Source organism: Syngnathus acus, chromosome 10 (genome assembly GCF_901709675.1).
Source record: "Syngnathus acus chromosome 10, fSynAcu1.2, whole genome shotgun sequence".
In the NCBI taxonomy this organism is placed as follows: domain Eukaryota; kingdom Metazoa; phylum Chordata; class Actinopteri; order Syngnathiformes; family Syngnathidae; genus Syngnathus; species Syngnathus acus.
Genome location: NC_051095.1, coordinates 27,473,782 through 27,492,632, shown reverse-complemented (window position 1 = coordinate 27,492,632; position 18,851 = coordinate 27,473,782). Strand labels below are relative to the sequence as shown.

At 49.5% G+C, this 18,851-nt stretch overlaps 1 protein-coding gene and 1 long non-coding RNA gene across 6 annotated transcripts in view; one reads left to right on the top strand and one right to left on the bottom strand.

Annotated features, from left to right (window-relative positions):
• uvssa (UV-stimulated scaffold protein A) overlaps positions 1-18,851 on the bottom strand; it is a 158,523-nt gene that overhangs the window by 119,089 nt on the left and 20,583 nt on the right. For all 5 annotated transcript variants that reach the window (XR_005099210.1, XM_037262838.1, XM_037262837.1 and 2 more), the window contains one exon: positions 18,678-18,831. Coding sequence is in view for 4 of the 5 variants with exons in the window: in XM_037262838.1 (XP_037118733.1) it covers positions 18,678-18,831 (154 nt within the window). In the remaining variant the exon portion in view is untranslated. The remainder of the gene's footprint in view (positions 1-18,677; positions 18,832-18,851) is intronic.
• LOC119129545 lies at positions 3-17,354 on the top strand. The gene is made up of 3 exons (XR_005099243.1): positions 3-205; positions 9,780-9,787; positions 17,345-17,354. It is a non-coding gene; the product is annotated as an uncharacterized LOC119129545 (long non-coding RNA).

Here is an 18,851-nt window from a genome sequence, read left to right as displayed (position 1 = left end):
CTTCTTCTTCCGTGTCCGAATTGAAGAGTTTTTTTGAACAGTTGAACGATATACAATACAAACATTGCACAATAACACGACGTTGTTCAAATGTTAATGTACATATTTACATATCCCCGTCCACAAATCCGCCGAATTCTTCCTCTTCCGTGTCCGAATTCAACAGTTGGGCGAGTGCGGCATTCATTATGCCCGGCTCCCTCTCGTCATTATCCATGTCAGTGTCACTGCTATTCCCTGGCAGTTCAGTTATTATTTCTGCCTTTGCGAAAGCTCGGACCACAGTTGAGGCTGATATATCAGCCCAGGCCTCCACAATCCATTGGCAGATAGTGGCATGCGTGCCATTTTGGCATCTTTATACACACATAAGTGGTGTTGGACTAGGTGTAAGCACAGTATGAGTGTTTACCGCTATTACTTCGGTGACACCCCTGACCACGGTTGCCGTAATGCTGAAAGCGATGTGACCTTGTAATTTACTACTCACACTGGTTAGAGTGCTGTGTACAACCATGGATCAACAAATTCACCAATTGATCCATATATAAAGCGCCCGGGATTATATGGCACATGTGATTTTTTGAGTAGATTAAAAGGTTTTAAGTGCGCCTCATAGCGCAGAAAATACGGTAACCTGAGTTGGCCGATTCGGTTGCAGTTTGTGCTCTCTGTCCTGCCCCCCCCCTCCCAGGGGTGATGGGTTTAGGTGACACCCAAACTGAAAATGGCTGTCTGGATTCTATGTCAACCAATCAGGATGAGGGATCTGAGGCAGATTAGCCCCGCTTGCAGACACTGCCATGACAATTGAGGGGCAACTTCCTGCAGGTCCTCATTTTGAATATGGACATCTACTTTTTCGTTTTATATTATGTGTTCAATCTTGCCCACTCTGCATCCATTGCAGCCTGGTCAACCTGGAAGGGGGATCCTCCCATCTGTGGTTCCTTCTCAAGGTTGCTCAATTCTCCCCAGTTGGGGTTTTCTCCTGCCCGCCTGGGAGTTGAGATCAGGGGCTGTTGAGAATAATTTTCAACTTTGCCCATGTGAAGCTCTTTGAGACGTGTCTGTGATTAAGGGCTATATAAATAAACTTGATTTGACTTTGACGAAAAAAAATACCAACAACATCTTATATACCACATCAATAAGCAGTAGCATTAACGGTAGTAGCATCATTAAAATCAAAATAATGCCCATCACCCGTGACAAGTTCATTCATAGAGTATGTATTGTCAAGTTACATGATGGTTAGGATGGTACAAGATGGTGCGTGAATGTGTATTGGATTTGGCCCAGACGAATTGGCTCAGATGCAGTTCGAAATTTCACCAGAAGACGGTGACAAAACTTGACAGGCTCTGTCACCGAAGGATTTGAGTTTAAATTTTGGGACTGTCAGACGTGAAGTATTGGAGGATCGGAGGGGACGGTTGGGGCCGTAGGGGATAAGGAGGTCGGATAGGTAAGTGGGAGCCAGGTGGTGAAGGGCTTTGAAGGTGAGGAGGAGTATTTTGAAGATGATACGCTTCTTGATGGGGAGTGATATGTTCGCAGGACCGGGTGTGGGTAAGGAGGCGAGCGCAGAGTTTTGGACTAGTTGAAGTCTATGGAGTGAGTGAGCAGTGATTCCAGTGAGAAGGGAGTTGCAGTAGTCAAGCCGGGATGAGATGAGCGCATGGATGAGGGATTTAGCGGCAGGGAGAGAGAGGCAGTGTCGGATTTTGGCGATGCGTCGGAGGTGGAAGTAGGAGGTCTGGACAACTGAGCTAACATGAGGGTGGAAGGACAGTGTAGGGTCGAAAATAACGCCAAGGTTGCGTGCCAGAGGGGAGGGAGTGATGGTTGAGGAGTCTATGGTGAGTGTGATGGATCCAGTTTTATTGAGGGGGGATTTAGTGCCTATGAGGAAGAGCTCTGTTTTGTCACTGTTGAGTTTGAGAAAGTTGTGGGTCAGCCATGTTTTTATTGTAGAGATGCAGGTCTCAAGGTGGGTGAGGGGAGGGTTTTGGGTTGGTGTGGTGCGTATATAGATCTGGGTGTTATCAGCGTAGCAGTGGAAGTCCAGATTGAGTTTGCGAATGACATTACCAAGGGGAAAGAGGTAAAAGATGAATAGGAGGGGGCCAAGAACAAGAATCCTCTCCCCAATGACTGGTTTCTGTTGGCGAGATAGGAGGTGAGTCAGTCGAGTGCAGTGCCTTCAACACCTAGTTGGTGCAGCCTTTGAAGGAGGATGGAGTGGTTCACAGTGTCAAAGGCTGCGCTAAGGTCAAGTAGTAACAAGATATTGAGGGCACCAGAGTCTGCACAACTTGGGGAGATCGTTGGTGACTTTAACAAGAGCTGTTTCGGTGCTGTGAAGTGGGCGGAATCCGGACTGGAGGGGTTCATAGAGGTTGTTGGACTGGAAATGGGTGTGGAATTGGGCGGCGTTAATGCGTTTGAGGGTTTTGGAAAAGAATGAAAGGTTGGAGATGGGACGGTAGTTGGAGAGGTTGACTGGGTCCAAGGTGGGCTTTTTGAGGACGGGATGATGGCTGCAAGCTTATAGACAGTGGGAAAGTGGCCAAGGGATAGAGACTGATTAAAAAGGGTGGTGAGGTGAGGGAGGAGGACAGGGAGGCAGGCCTTAGTTAAGGTCGTTGGAAGGGGGTCGAGAGAGCAGGTTGTTGTGTTAGATGCGGTGATGATGTCTAGGATGATGGAGGAGTCGACAAGGGAGAAGGCAGTGAGAGAGGGGAAGGGCGGGAGGTTAGGAAGGGGGGGCAGGAGAGCAGGGGAGGTGGGGGAGGAGGAGTTATTGGTGGTGGCAGTCAGAGAACTGTTGATTTGAGCGATTTTGTTGTTAAAGTTGACAAGGAAGAAGTTACAGAGGGCGGGTGAGAAGGGTGGGTTGGTGGCCGGTGGCAGCAGCAATTTGTTGACTGTGGAGAACAGTATGCGGAGGTTCCGGTTGGTGTCATTAATGAGAGATGAGAAGTACCGTAATTTTCGGACTATAAGTCGCGTTTTTTTTCATAGTCTGGGTGGGGGGGCGACTTATACTCAGGAGCGACTTATATGTTTTTTTTCACAAATTTTTACTTGCTCATTAACACATCACTTACAAGTATAGTTGACCACTTCACATGTTATTTTTAGTATAGTTGATCACTTCACATGCTTTGATATCTTTATCTTGAACATATTCAAAACATGAAAAATAGAGAGAAAAAAATCAAATAAAGTAATTAACACTTTAAAGCGCCATATCCTCTGGACATGTCCTCTGTCACCAGGATGCCATAAAGGACGAGAAATTTGATCGATGGATTTAATGATTTGGAGTGACACAAATGGTTTGATAATATTGTTGTTTATGTGATAGTTATTTAAAATATAGTTTATATATCGTTGTATGGGCCTGTGGAATAATTTGAACTGCGGCGCGGCACACGGCATTGTTTACAAAGGACGATCGATGGATTTAATTAATTGGAGTGACACAGATGGTTTTATAAACGTGTTATTTATGTAATTTTTTTTTTTAAATAACTGAATGTTACGTCAGGCCCGTTCTCAGCTCCTCGTTTGTGTTTGTCACGTTAGCATACCGTATCGTTTAGCCTGTTGTTGCTCGTTCATGTCTGTTCTTGGTGTTGGATTTTGTCGAATAAATTGCCCCCCAAAATGCGACTTATACTCCGGAGCGACTTATATATGTTTTTTCTCACATTTTTGGGCATTTTATGGCTGGTGCGACTTATACTCCGGAGCAACTTATAGTCCGAAAATTACGGTAAGCAGATTTGGCAGCATGACGAGTATCACGGTAGGAGGAGATGTGCTGTTTGAAGGTTTCAGCATGGACAGTGAGGCGGGTTCTTTTGTAGAGGCGTTCAAGTTGACAGCCAGTTTGTTTCATGGAGCGAAGTTCCGGGGTGTACCGGGGGCAGAGTTAGTGAATGTAATAGAGGACGTTTTCCAGGGGGCTAGGGAATCAAGGGAGTCAGAAAGGATGTTGTTGAGCATGATGGTGAGGTCATCAGGGGAGGAAGGGAAGGGCAGAGGATAAGAACTGGCAAAGCGTGATTGGGTTTACAGTCTTGATGTTGCGGTAGGAGATGGTGCGTTTTGTGGAATTCTGAGGCGAGGGTAGAGGGGCGGAGAAGAGGATGCAGAGAAGATCTGACAGTGGGAAGGCGAGAGGATGGGGTTTGGATGTGAGTGGAAAGGAGGAGCATACTATATCCAGGGTGTGGCCTTTGGTGTGGGTGGGGAAGTTGATGTGCTGGGTGAGATGAAAGCAGTCCAGAAGAGAGATGAAGTCAGACGTCAGTGGGGCAGTTGGCTGGTCGATGTGGATGTTGAAGTCACCGATGAGCAGGAGGCGATAGGAGACTGAGGATATGATGGTGAGGAGTTCAAAGAGTTCAGAAAGAAAAGACGGATGTGACTTTGGGGGCGGTAGATGAGAACAGCAGTAGTAGAGTTAGGGAGGGGAAAAGTGAGATCAAAGGATGAAATAGATGGGAGGTTGAGGTTCAATTCAGTGATGGGTAGGGACTACTTATGGAGGACAGCAATGCCACCCCCTCGCCCAGAGAGGCGGGGTTTGGCGATGTAGCTGTAGTTGGACGGAGTGGCTTGGTTGAGAGCAAAGAAATCCAGGGGCTGTTGCCATGTTTCACAGAGAAGGAGCAGATCCAAGTTATTGTCCAGCAGTAGTTCAAAAATAACTGGTCATTTGTTGAAGAGGGGGCAACAGTTCAGCAGCGCAAAAGAGATGGATGGAGGAGCGGGGGGGGGAGCGGAGGTTGTTGAGGTTGGCAGTACGGGAGGTGGGGGTGACGGGGGGGGCGAGAGGTAGTCCAGAAAGAGGGGATGGGTGAGCCATAATGGAAATGTCAGTTCAAAGATAGTCCAGCGCTAAGTGGGATGTAGCGGCAACGGCGAAGGAGCCCTGCCTTGCTGGCAGCTGAGGCAGCAGCAGGGAGACGTTGATTATAGTTGAGGCGATGAAGACTAGCAGCAGTGTAGACAAATGGGCGAGAAGTTGGTGGAATAGGAGCCCGGAGTAGCAGAAGTGATAGTTCATGGAAGAGATGCGACGTGACAGCAGCTGGGAATAATCCAGATAAAATGCTAGAAGTGGCTAGTACAGGGGTGGGCAAACTACGGCCCGCGGGCCACATCCGGCCCACGGGACCGTTTAATCCGGCCCGCCAACCCTGAATTAATTGTATTATTAAACTTTTTTTTTTGTCATTTTGCCTGCAATGACTGCGTTTCCCCAGTAGATGGGGAACCGCTCGCCTGCGCATTTACTACCGGAAGCCGTGTCAGAAAGCTCGGTGCACATCACAAGTGCGTGTACGTACGTACTCAGTAGTACGGACATGGCGCGCTCGCGCTCTATTTGTATCAGTCCCGAATTTAGAGCGTGGGCTGTGACGACAGCATTCTTGTAATTCGCTCGCTGAGCTTTCAGATACAGTTTGACGCTAAAGCCACCCACAAACCTTCCCCTGGAATCCTTCCATTAAAATGAGTGGCCCGAAGAAAAGAAGTGAGTGCCGAATGTTAAAAGAGTGGCCAATTTGGCTCGATGTACGCGACGTGACGTTCAGCCACATCAACCCGTCACAGATCGAGGTAAACGGATCTCTCCTAAGAATGGCCAGAACAATTTTTACTCCAGACTATGATGCACTAGCAAAAAAGGGAGACCAACAACACTGTTCCCACTGAAAATGAAGGGGAGGCTCTCAAGTTTGTTGTAAAAAAATGCATTTTGAATATGATTTGTACACATAGCAGGGATTGAAACTAGCGACCACTCATTTTCAAACAATGCAGGATGCTCAAGGACATTGATGCACCCACCACCTGTTTGCGACTAATCTTAACCTGTAAAGTTCTTAAGGCTTACTTTAAGGAAGTGTTTCCCGTTTCCTCACCTCTGTTACCAGGTGTTTGTGAGTTAAAACTCTGCTCTGATGTTCAGATACCCCTCACCGTGTTGCCGTTTTGATTACTTTATTTGGATGTATGCTTTCACCGATTCTTCAAGATGATATATTTGGTCAGAATGTTTGCTGTTTGATGTGATCTCATAAGATAAACATTTTTCATTAATCTGACCTGCAGGCACTGAAGTGATGGAGACTGTTATTCATAATAATAGTGTCGTATTTTATGAGAATCACTGATAGCAGTTTTTTAGTGATTTATTTTTTTTAATGCTGTTAATAAATGCATTTGTTTTCAAAAAACTTGTTTGGAATATCCATGCTTTACTACCTACTAAAGGCCAAAATCTTTTATGCAATGACCTTTACAGGTCGCTTATATTACTTCACACAAACACTACGTCCATCTGCTCCTGGTTCGGCCCTCCGGTCCAAATTTAGAACCCAGTTCGGCCCGCGAGTCAAAAAGTTTGCCCACCCCTGGGCTAGTAGCTGGTTAGCTAGAAGTTGGTAGGCAGTAAAAAAAAAAAAAGGTAAAGACCCAATGATTGTCACCCACACATCTGGGTGTGGTGAAATTTGTCTCTGCATTTAACCCATCCCCGAAGGGAGCAGTGAGCAGCGGCGGTGATTTGGTGATCTAACCCCCCAATTCCAGTGAGTGCCAAGCAGGGAGGCGATGGGTCCCATTTTTATAGTCTTTGGTATGACCCGGCCGGGGTTTGAACCCACAACCTCTCACTCTACCATGGAGGCAGCAGTGGACCGAGTAGTGATGTTGGTGCAGTGGGTGGTGGTGTTGACATCGGTCAGCAGTGCGAAGGAGATGGATGGAGGAGCAGGAGGGGCGGGAGCGGAGGTTGTTGAGGTTGCCAGTACGGGAGGTGGGGGTGACGGGGGGGGGTGTTGGTAGTCCAAAAAGAGGAGATGGATGAGCCATCGGGGAAATGCTGGTCAGATGCAGTGGCGACGGCGAAGGATCCCAGTCTCGTGTGGAAGCAGCAGTGGACCAGGTGGTGATGCCGGTCGACCTCGACTGCACCCGCCCGAACGGCAGGCCCCAACGCACCACGGCGGCACACAGCAGAGCCACAGTTGGCGAGCCCGCAGGGAGTGGAGCCCGTCCCCCAAGGACGCCGGACGGAAGGCCAGAGAGCCGGGCCAGAGCGGCCGTCGAGTCCACAGCAGGCGGCCACAGGCTCCGAGTCGGGAGGTAGGAGGGTCCGGTGGTGGTTTTGGCCAGTTGGCTGTTGGCTAGCTGGCTAACGTAGTTGGTAGTCCGAGGGAGAGGAAACAGATAGGTGAGAGCGGAGCTGCGGGGATGCGAGGTGGACGGAAGACAACACAAGAAAAATAAAAGAAGAGACGGGTGCACTGAAAACGGGAAAACGAAAAACAAGTAACGGACACGGTCCGGGACAGAAGCGGCAGTCAACAAATCGGACGCCAGCGTGCTCTAACCCGGAAGACAACAGACGGTGGGGGAGGAGTTGGGATCATAATTGAATCATACCCTCTCGAACTGAGTTGTACCAGACTTAATCAAAATGAATCATTCCACTTTGAAATTGTTGTGAATTTTTATTCTGGTATCATGCAATGTATATCTCACTAGTAAGCCTAAGTGTGACCGGGTCATGTTCGGGTCAGGTTCGTGTGGGATTGTTTGGGGCTCGGTCCAGGAATGTAGGCTCATTGGCACCAGGCACATCTGGTTTCCATTAACAACTGCTAAGATATGCACCGTGTAGAGTTAGGGAGGCGCACTGCGAGGTCATAGGTCATCCAACAGCCCCATGTGCGCGCTCCCGCGTAAAGGAAAGCGCAAGAGTATAGGTTTTAGGGCGAGAGTAGACAAAGGGGACTCGACATCTTGGCTAGGGCGCGAGACACTTCTCTCTGACATCGGTTGAATAAAATCTTTCCCCAATCAGCCATGTGTGACTGAAGTTTTCTTTCCCCAAGCCAGCCACTTTTTCACCGTTTGTTTGGAAGACCAGCTGACCATCGAAGAGAATTCACCACAATTTTGGCGTCACGAACAGTTCTCGTGTCCTTCGGGGAGCCCTCGCCCGCCTGGGTGCGAGCATCGGGCATCCGGCCGGCAGGCTGAGTTTGAGGTGAGAAGCTTTCACTCACGGTGTCGCGATGTGCTCGTGCCTGGTGTGGGGGGGGGATGGAGTGGCTCCTAAGCGGGACAGTTAATGGGCCTGGTGTGCCAGTGGCTGGCAAGGGGGGGGATTTGTCTCCCCTAGCTGAATGTCGACGAGATGTGGATTTTGAAAGGGGGGAGTAGCCCCAATGGAAAATTGAAAATGTTCAATAAAAATAGAAAACAGAAAAAAGGCAAAAAAAAAAGAAGAATGGAAAAATAGCATAAAATGTAATGGGGAACGTGCACAACAGTGTGAGTGACATGTCTGGTGTGAATGATGAATGAGAAAGAAAAATGCCCCGAGACGGAGGGCACGTGTAACAGGACAGGATGTCTGGGACATCGCTGATCGGCTGTCACGAGAGAAGGAGAATAGAAAGTCCCATAAAACGTGGACTTTATTTTGGCGACAGACCCGATGGAGGATAGAAATTTTAGCTGTGTGATTGAGGCGAAAACACAGATACGATTGAACACTGTTTGCGACAAGAGACGTGCGCCACCAAGCCACCGGAGGCACAATTCCCGGGTCGTGCTGGGACGTTGAGATCACACCCAATGTGGTCGTTGAGATGTTCGGTGGTGGCATTTGTCTCTATAAAGGTCGCACGAAAAAGGGAGGCTTGCTGCAGACCGCGATTGGCAGAGCGGAGGAGTGCGCAGCCTTGGCATCCGTAGCTGTGTGAACGAATGGGGGAGAAATACCGGCTGGGTCTGGGACCAGGGTGCCGAAGAGAATGATGCGCGCAGACCACGTTATTTGAGCACTGGTCAGATTAGGAGTTTGTGCGGGTTGCGCGGTTCCCCCGGCTGACCGCTGGGCGTTAGCCTCTTAAAGAGATACTCTTCGGGCAACTTACCGGGGTGAACTGGTGCGCTGCGGTCGTACCCAAAGTCGACACGGTTCGATTCCGATTGTCGAGGCGCACTGTAATAGCACACACGCCTGTCAAAGTCTGATGAAATTTACGGCTTGCAGCAGACCGCAATTGGCAGAGCGGAGGAGTGCGCAGCCGATAGAAACTGGAAAACGTGGATAAAGAGGCCTCAGGGGGTTTAATATTGGTATACCATGTATGAAAAGTAATTTGTGTGCACACTGAAGTTAAAAATCTGCAGTATAAGGGGAAACGCAAAGCGCTCTTAGGGGAAACAAAGACAAGAAGTGCAAAGGGCATGTTTGTAAGTGCACCTGCGCACGGTAGGAAGCCACAGAATGACCAAACCGCATGGAAGCGGTTAGTAAGAAGCTACATGAGAGATGGATTCGAATCCCTTTGTCTGTGTTCTATGTTCGTGCGTGATGTCTGTAAAGTTTCTGTCAGTTGTCGTCGTTCGTATGAGCTCTATGTGCGCGCTTTGTGTATTGTGCGCGTGGATGCGTGTGTGCATGTGCGGTTGTGTGCGCGCCCGGTGTGTGTGCGTTTATGTGCACACGCATGGGGGGAGGAAGACGGCATGAATCAGAGAATGTCCAAGAAAGGAGGGGGCCCGGTGTGCTCCGAGGCGCGGAATGGCGCTATAGCGGCAGGGGTGGGGGCCGGCGAGACGCGCGGGCCTGGCCAGAGCGTGGCGTCAACATTGATACGCTGACCCCCCCTTGTCCGGGGGCGCTGTGCCGAGGAGCCCGCAAAGGCGGGGCTGGGTCCCCCCCCTCCCCCCGGGAGAAGTCAATGTCGATGAGAACTGAGACAAGACGAGGGGAGATCAAATGTTGATGAGCAAAGGGTGCATGACCAACAGCGAACGTGCATGATTGAAACTGAAACATCACTGGCACTAATATTTAACAGTTTGCAAATAGGCAAGAGAGAGACATGCTTGCAATACTCATTAAAATACTAATGTATGTGTACCTGTGTGTCTTAAGAAAAGAGTTGGGCCGTGGCAGCAGTGATTTATGGCAGGACGCCACACATTCGGCCCAAGACCGATAGGAGGAGGGAGAAAGTGAAGAAAGGGGTGTTCGCTCGTAAATTATGAGGGATCCTGTCGAGAGCGGCCAGCGCCCCTAGTCCATCTGGCAACTAATGAGAAATTGAGAGATTACGTTAACTTGAACAAGACTTCTATTTCTCCTGTTTGCATAACAAATACGAGACGGTGGATGCACACGTCTCCTCCCAGAGGACAAAGAGACACGGACGGAACTTCCAGGTCGTCTGAGGAAAAGCTTCGTGGAGCGCCGCACCCAAATTCTTAAGGCCAGTGTGATTTTGTCCACAAACTCTTGTGTGTTACTTTCACTTGGGAACAAGGGATTACATAGCGGGCTTGACAACAGACTGATCGACATAAACTGATGTACGGTTGTTTTCATACAGGTGGCATCTCGAATTTTTAATCTTAGCACAGGGGATTGGGGGGTCATAAATATATGGAACCAAATACATATCAGACCAACATTCTTGTATAACGGTCGTGTATAACATCTGAAGTTGGCAAAATCTGATTGCATTGTCTTATGTGTTTTTGTGACCTCTGGTGCTTGATTATTTTCTGATTGTTGAAAAAAAAAAAAAAAAAAAGAAAAAAGAAAATGGGGGACAGGAGCCTTACCAGTCCAACAGTGACCCCCATAGAGGTTGTGTTGAAAAATAACCCGCTTATCAAAGGGGTTAAAGAAATTTCAAACAAATGGAACAAGAGATGGCCTGACATTGAGAGGCCTTGGCCGGTGGAAGGGACTTTTAACCGGGAAGTAATTGAGATTATACGTGTACTCGTATCAACATACAAAGCAGGAGTCAAAAAAGGACAAAAAGGGGAAAAGAGAAAGGAAAAAAGGGAATTGGAATTGGGATTGTTGAAAATATTTGACGAATAGGGACAAAAATTGGATCAGGAGCTCAAACAGAAAAAAGAGGAAATCACAGCTGATGTACTGAAGAATGTGGAAGAAGCTAGGAAGCTAATGGAAAAAGTTAATACACCTTTCTCACATGTCGCCCCGGTTAAGAGTCCCCCGCCGTACGATGTGAGTGATAAACGTGATGTCTATCCGCAACTCCCGATAGTTAACCAAGAAGGTAGCTATCAGTTGGAGACCGAAGACAAGGGCATTGTCGATACCGGAAGAGCTAGGACCACGATTGTTATGCGTCCTAGCCCGACCCATAAGAGGAATAAAACTCGACATGCGACAGAAGGGAGACAAGGGTCCACCAAGAGGGAGCTACAGGATGATAGCCAGAGCGACACAGAAGGAGCAGCGGGGGGCTACAACCCCGTAATCAAAAGCATTTTGAGAAGAGCGGAGAAAAAAGGACGCACCCCAGGGAAAAAGACAAGAGCAAGGAAAGATGTAAGCGGTACGGAGAGCGGAAGCTGCGAGGACAGCTGGGGAGATGAATGCCCTGTGCCTACTTCACGCTCCACCCCAGTTGCCATGGAGGACTGGAGAAGGACCGCTTTAAGGAGCATTGAAGCCAGAAAAGAACAATGCTTGGAGGAGTTAGAATGGAGCGTGGAACCAAGAGAGCAGGAGGATCTAGAGCAGGGGCGTCAAGATCCTTTCCTCGGGGGCCGAATCCCTACATGTTTTCCAAGTTTCCCTCGTTAAACACACCTGATTCAATTAATCAGGCTCCTGCTGAAAGTGAGGACGAACTGGTCATTTGAATCAGGTGTGTTTAACAAGGGAAACTTGGAAAACATGTAGGGATTCGGCCCCCAAGGAAAGGAGTTTGACACCCCTGATCTAGAGGAACAGTTGCAAAAGTTAGAGGTTGCCAAGCTTGAGTTGAAAAAAGTGCCGTCCAAACTGCCAGGGACACCTTTTGGCCGGGAGCAAGGATCAACCCGAGCAACCACAATTCTGCCAGTGGTGGTGAGAGGACAACAACTGGAATACAAGCCATGGCAGAGCTCGGATATGTCAGCTGTCCTCGAGAAGTTGCCTACCATCCAAGACGGAGCGCACCCGTGGATCTCCAAGTTGGAGGAATGTATGGTGGGAACTCAGTTTGCAGTAGGAGACATTAAGAGGCTATTGGCCAATGTCGTAGGAGTTCATGCCATGAGGGACGTCTTGGGGAAGGCAGGACTTCAACGCTTTGCCACAACGGCAGCAAATGACTCAGTCCGAGGCCAGATGTGGGGAGCACTGAAGGCAGCGTACCCGACCAATGTGAACCCGGACAATATTGTACTCGAGCCCTTGGGACCTACAGAGAACCCCCGCTCATACGTGGCAAGAGCTTATCAGACTTGGAGACATGTCACAGGGAATGACCCCGACACGACCCAAATGGAGAAAGCTATCTTGCGAGGGAAGATCCAGATGGGTCTGCCCCTGCCGGTGGGGAGCAAATTGTCCGAAGTTGTGGGGTTGGGGAGCATGGCCACTAATGTGTTCACCGATCACATAGCGCATCAAGTTGAATGGTTCAGGAAGAAAGAGCTGGCTCAAAAAGAACAGGATCAGGAGGTGGTGAGAAGATTGAATCAGGTGCAGCTCGCGGACAGTAAAAAGGAGAAGAAGCAGATGGTCATGGGACAAACCCCACCCCAACAGATCTTATTGCAGCCCCCGCAGCCCTCTGGCCAACCACCGCAGGTGGCCATGGCAGTGCCCGTCAGTCTAGCACCCCAATGGGGGCACAACCACATGCAGTCCTGGGGCACCAGAGGGCGTGGAGGCAGGGGAAGGGCAGGAAAGTCGAAACCCACAGGGGGCCCGGGACAGAGGTCTGACGCTTGCTATAACTGTGGCCAAGTAGGACACTGGGCCCGCAACTGCAGCATGCCCACCAGAGGAGGCTTTGGAGGGGAGTACAGCCGACATCCCCCAAAACCCCAGGGCCCGGTGAACCCTTTTGGGGGCCCGGAACCTGGATTCTAGAGGTGCCCGGTGGGCCCAGAGGGGGGATGTCAGCTGGTAGTGTCAGGTCCGGAACGAGAGCCAACAATAGCAGTGAAAGTAAACAATCAACCGTTGACAGCAATGGTTGACAGCGGAGCGGCTTTCACTTGCGTCCGGCCTGAAGACGCTATTCATCTCCCCATGTCCGGTCATTTCGTACGGACAATAGGGTTCAAGGGTATAAAACAGCTGATCCCTTCCACGAGACCAGTAAAGCTCTGCTGGAAAGATCAAACAATAAACATACCAGTTTTGGTATCGGACCGTACCCCCATTGCCCTCCTAGGCAGAGACGCCCTGTGCAGATTGAACTGCACCATAAAGTGTTCTCCTGATGGTTGTGTGGTCGAGGTCTCACACGAGACATGCCATAAGGTGCTGATGCAGTTAAAACTCAGAGAAAGTACGCCTACAGTGTTCTGGATCAGCGACATCAGCAATGACCTGTTGAAGCCTTTCAGGAAATGGGAAAGGTTCATTTATGCCAACACCTATGGAGCAAGGGTCCCCGAATATCCGTATCACTGCACGCTCCAGTACTCCAAAGACTCAACACAGTCCCAAGCGGAAGAGTGGTTGCAGCGACAACCCCGCGAAGTGCAACTAAACGGAACCTGCATCATCCTGGGACCACAGGGAGTGGCCATGAAGATGCACAATGACGGATACCTCAACAAGGAATTCAAAGTCAAGGACAGCGTCCCCCATGTGACCTTGATGGTGTCAGAGGACTGTGAGCAGCAAAATGTGGGAGAGATGATGATGGAAGCGGAGACACTCAAATTTGTCCCACTAAAGGAGAACAATGCTCTGTGGGTGAGTGATGATAGACGATTTATGAAGATCATGATTTCAGCACAAGGATACGGACGACCTCAAACGGTGCAGCTGTCGCACGAATCCGTCCTTAGTGTGGCAGCGGACCGTCTACAAGAGGAGATGCTACAACAGGTGCCCGATTATGTGTGGTCACGCCATAGTACGGACATTGGACTTGTAAAGTCAGCACCACCAGTAAGAGTGGATCTTCGGCCTGGCTGCAAGCCTCCGTGGAAAACACAGTACCCACTGAAGGAGGAAGCAGTGCGGGGGATTGAGACACAGATTGAAGGACTGCTTGTGGCAAACGTGTTGACAATTACACGAACGCCTCTTAGCAACACGCCAATATTGCCGTTGAAAAAGCCAGACAATTCCCACCGGCTGGTACATGATCTTCGGGCGGTGAACGAGGTGGTGGTTGATAAAGTAGCTGATGTGCCGGACCCACACACCTTGCTGACACAAATTCCGCCTGACGCGGGATGCTTCACGGTGGTGGACTTGTGTGGCGCTTTTTTCAGCGTCCCACTCAGCCGCGAATCGCAAGGACTTTTTGGTTTTACATTCAAGGGTCAGTTCTATCAGTACCAGAGACTTCCGATGGGCTATAAACATAGCCCCCATGTGTTCAACAAAGTGCTAAGAGATGATCTTGAAGGGTTGGAACGGCAGGTGCAGAGCACCGTCATTCAATATGTGGATGACATTATTGTCTGTGCATCAGACACAATAATGACACAAGAGACGTGTCACAAAGATTCAATCAAATTGTTGCAAATTCTCACGGAGAAGGGCCACAAGGTGTCACAGAAAAAACTCCAATACTGCCAATTGCAGGTTGACTATTTGGGCCAGAGAATATCGCGCGGATTGAGACGTATTTCTGATGGCCATTTGGAGGCTATAAGAACAGCCCCGAAGCCCAGAACTGTCAGACAGATGTTAACGTTTCTGGGCATCGCGGGTTATTCAGCCTCCTGGGTGGAGGAATACGCTAAATTAGTGGGGCCTCTGAGAGCCATGATCAAAGACACAGGCAATAATGAACTTCACGCAGTGCTAGATTGGACACAGGATGGCCACATAGCATTTGAAACGATCAAAGCGAGATTGCAGGAGGCTCCGGCTTTGGCTTTACCGGATTACTCAAAGAATTTTGTGCTATTCACGTCCACCTCGGCGGGGGGTAGGTTTGCGTGTGCAGTCCTCTGCCAGCCTACAGGGACCGGGTCTGGACCCCAACCTGTAGCCTACTACTCAACATCTTATTCCGAGGTGGAGATGGGACTGCCACCTTGTTATTGAACGATGGTGGGAGTCTATTTGATGTATGATAAAGCCTCTTCCGTCACGATGGGCTATCCTGTGACCATTCTCACTCATCATAGTCTTCGGACTCTTTTGAATCATGGGAAGTACACCTTGACAGAGTCCCGGCTCAGAGACTATTACAGGCTCTTGGAGCAAGAGGATGTCACTCTGGCAAGGTGTACTACAGTAAACCCAGCTGACTTTTTGCCAACTTAAGAGGACGGTGAGCCCCATGATTGCGTACACGAGGCGGAAAGGTTTTCCAGATTGCGGTCAGATTTACAAGCCATCCCCCTGGGGGAGGCGGATTTAGAACTCTGGACGGACGGCTCTTGTTATCGAGTCGGGGAGACTTTGTGCGCGGGCTATGCGGTTATCCAAGCGCACGGAGCAGAATTTGTGACAATGAAGGCCGAAGTTATACCGCAGCCGGCATCAGCGCAACTTGCTGAATTGGTGGGGCTAACGGAGGCGTGCTTGCTCGCGGAGGGAAAAAGAGTCACAATCTACACAGACTCAGCATACGCGCATAGTGTGTGCCACTTGTTCGGAGCGGTGTGGAGGAATCGGGGGTTTAAGAAGACCGATGGTTCCCCCATACAACATCATGCTCAGATATTGAAGCTGCTAGATGCGATGATGAGGCCTAGCGAGATAGCCATCGCAAAATGTGCTGCCCACAAGTCAGATGCGTCCAGGGTCACACAAGGTAACAGACTGGCAGATGAAGCAGCCAGGGCTATAACAAAGGGTGATCGAACCGAAAAACCCTTGTTGGTCACGCACGAGGTTGACCTTGAGGACAAGGTCACGCTCCGTGATGTGACCCTGATGCAAGAGGCAGTTAGTCCGATGGACAAACATTTGTGGGTGTCAAGGGGGGCGTGCCAGGACTCAGACGGGGTGTGGAGAAACCACGAGGGTTTGGTGGTGGCCCCGCCAGATTTGTTAGGCCTGCTAATACAAGAGGCACATGGGCTGGCCCATGTGTCGAGGGGGGCGTGGTTCTGTTTGTTGCTGTGTTTGGGGCTCATGCTACGCTTTGTGGAATGTGGTGTGTGCCGGAGCTCCCTTCACCTGGCTCTCGCCAGGTGGGAGGTGTCTCTGGGGGTGTAGAATGGGCCTCCCTCTTTTTCCTCGTCATTAGATTGGCGAGGTTTTTTCGACGGCGGTCCGGCAACGTTTTGGGGCTTCTAACGGGCCACAGCAAACTTTTCCTCTCCGAATTGATGGCGTTGGTGATATATTACCGAAGGGGGGTGTGCGGACGGCGTCAATCAGTTAATGGGGTTGGGGGATTCAATCTTGGTCAAATGTGGTTCCTGAGAGGCCTCAGATTGCTGTCAGGGAGGAATTTGATATTGAATTAGGTTGAGTTTTCCTAGTTAATGTAACCTTAAGTAGCATGCCTTGAGCATGATTTAGGATGAGACAAATAGGTCCAAATTGTAGACGAAAACCATAAAATGGTTGGGGGAAGGTTTTTGGATGTACCGATGTCATTTCTTGTCGAGTTGTTGCCGGGGCACTTGTTGTGCCCCGTCAGGGGGGAATGTTGTGAATTTTTATTCTGGTATCATGCAATGTATATCTCACTAGTAAGCCTAAGTGTGACCGGGTCATGTTCGGGTCAGGTTCGTGTGGGATTGTTTGGGGCTCGGTCCAGGAATGTAGGCTCATTGGCACCAGGCACATCTGGTTTCCATTAACAACTGCTAAGATATGCACCGTGTAGAGTTAGGGAGGCGCACTGCGAGGTCATAGGTCATCCAACAGCCCCATGTGCGCGCTCCCGCGTAAAGGAAAGCGCAAGAGTATAAGTTTTAGGGCGAGAGTAGACAAAGGGGACTCGACATCTTGGCTAGGGCGCGAGACACTTCTCTCTGACATCGGTTGAATAAAATCTTTCCCCAATCAGCCATGTGTGACTGAAGTTTTCCTTCCCCAAGCCAGCCACTTTTTCACCGTTTGTTTGGAAGACCAGCTGACCATCGAAGAGAATTCACCACAAAATCAATCCAACCTTGAATTGTAACTCTGGCCCGACCCTGTGATTAATAGTAAAATTCACTGGCATCCCCATGATAATCTCCCAAAAATGGCTGTCCTCTTTAGAATTAATACTGTTTCTTCTGTCAGCAAACACACTCCCAAACAAGTCAACCTTTTTCATTCGCAGTTATGATTTTCCCCCAGAACATACAAAGTACTTTTACAATGAATATTAAACTAAAGTCAAAGTCAAAGTCTGCTTTATTGTCAATTTCTTCACATGCCAAGACACACAAAGAAATCGAAATAACGTTCCCACTATCCCACGGTGACAAGACATAGTACACAATACACATGCAAGTAAACAACACAAAAAAATAAAAACAAGAAGGCACAAACAATGAATAAATAAGAGTGGTGAATAAATAATAAATAAACAAATAACACAATAAATAAGAGGAGCAAAAATGGAGCAAGTGTGCATACAGAATATAGCGCAAAAGTACAGGACGCTACGCAGAAGGGGGGAGAGAGTTCAGGATCCTAACAGCCTGGAGAATGAAGCTGTTGGTGAGTCTGGTGGTGCGGGAGCGCAGGCTCCTGTACCTCTTCCCAGAGGGCAGAAGATCAAACAAAGAGTGAGCGGGGTGACTCACATCACTCACAATCGTGGTCGCCTTGCGGGTGAGATGGGAGGTGTAAATGTCCTTCAGGGAGGGGAGTGAAGCACCAATAATCTTACCAGCCGTGTTCACTATGCGCTGGAGGGCCTTCACGTTGTATTCAGTGCAGCTACCACCCCAGACAGCGATACAACTGGAGAGGACGCTCTCAATGGTGCCACGGTAGAATGTGGTCATGACGGCCGGAGGAGCACTTGCTCGCCTGAGTTTCCGCAGGAAGTACAGGCGGCGCTGAGCTTTCTTGGCCAGTGATGCGGTGTTGGCGGACCAGGAGAGGTCCTCACTGATGTGCACCCCCAGGAATCTGGTGCTGCTCACTCTCTCCACCACAGCACGGTCGATGGTCAGCGGCAGGTGTTGGGTGTGACCCTTCCGGAAGTCAACAACAATTTCCTTGGTCTTGTTGACGTTCAGCAGGAGGTTGTTGTCCCTGCACCACGTGGCCAGAAGGTCGACCTCCGACCTGTATTGAGTCTCGTCGCCCCCGGTGATGAGACCCACCAGAGTCGTGTCGTCAGCAAACTTCACCATGCGGTTGTCGCTGTAGGTTGCAGTGCAGTCATGCGTCAGCAGGGTGAAGAGCAGCGGACTGAGCACGCAGCCTTGGGGGGCCCCTGTGCTCAGCGTGATGCTGGCGGAGATTTTGTCGCCAACACGTACCACCTGAGGCCTCTGACAGAGGAAGTCCGAGGCCTCAGGTGGTACCTGTTTCACAATGTTTAAAAATCATTAAAACTGTTGGTTAACATTGAGTGAACGCTTGGCAAACATCAAACGTTTGCAACCTTGGGCGAACACTGAGGAACCATGATGTGGATATGCATTCATTGCCTTTGCCAACACTCTCAAACATTCGGCCCTCATTTGATATAATGTTTACTTTACCCAAGTACCTGGAAGTTCTCCACCAGGAGTGTTCGGAAGTGATGTGATTTGGGGAAAAGGTCGCTGGCTATCATAAGGGCTGCAAGACGGATGTCGGCATGGTTTTGGGTGAGCTGGGACATTAGTGAGCGGTAGACATGATTGATGCAGTCGTTAGATTCCCTACAAGGAATAACACCAGA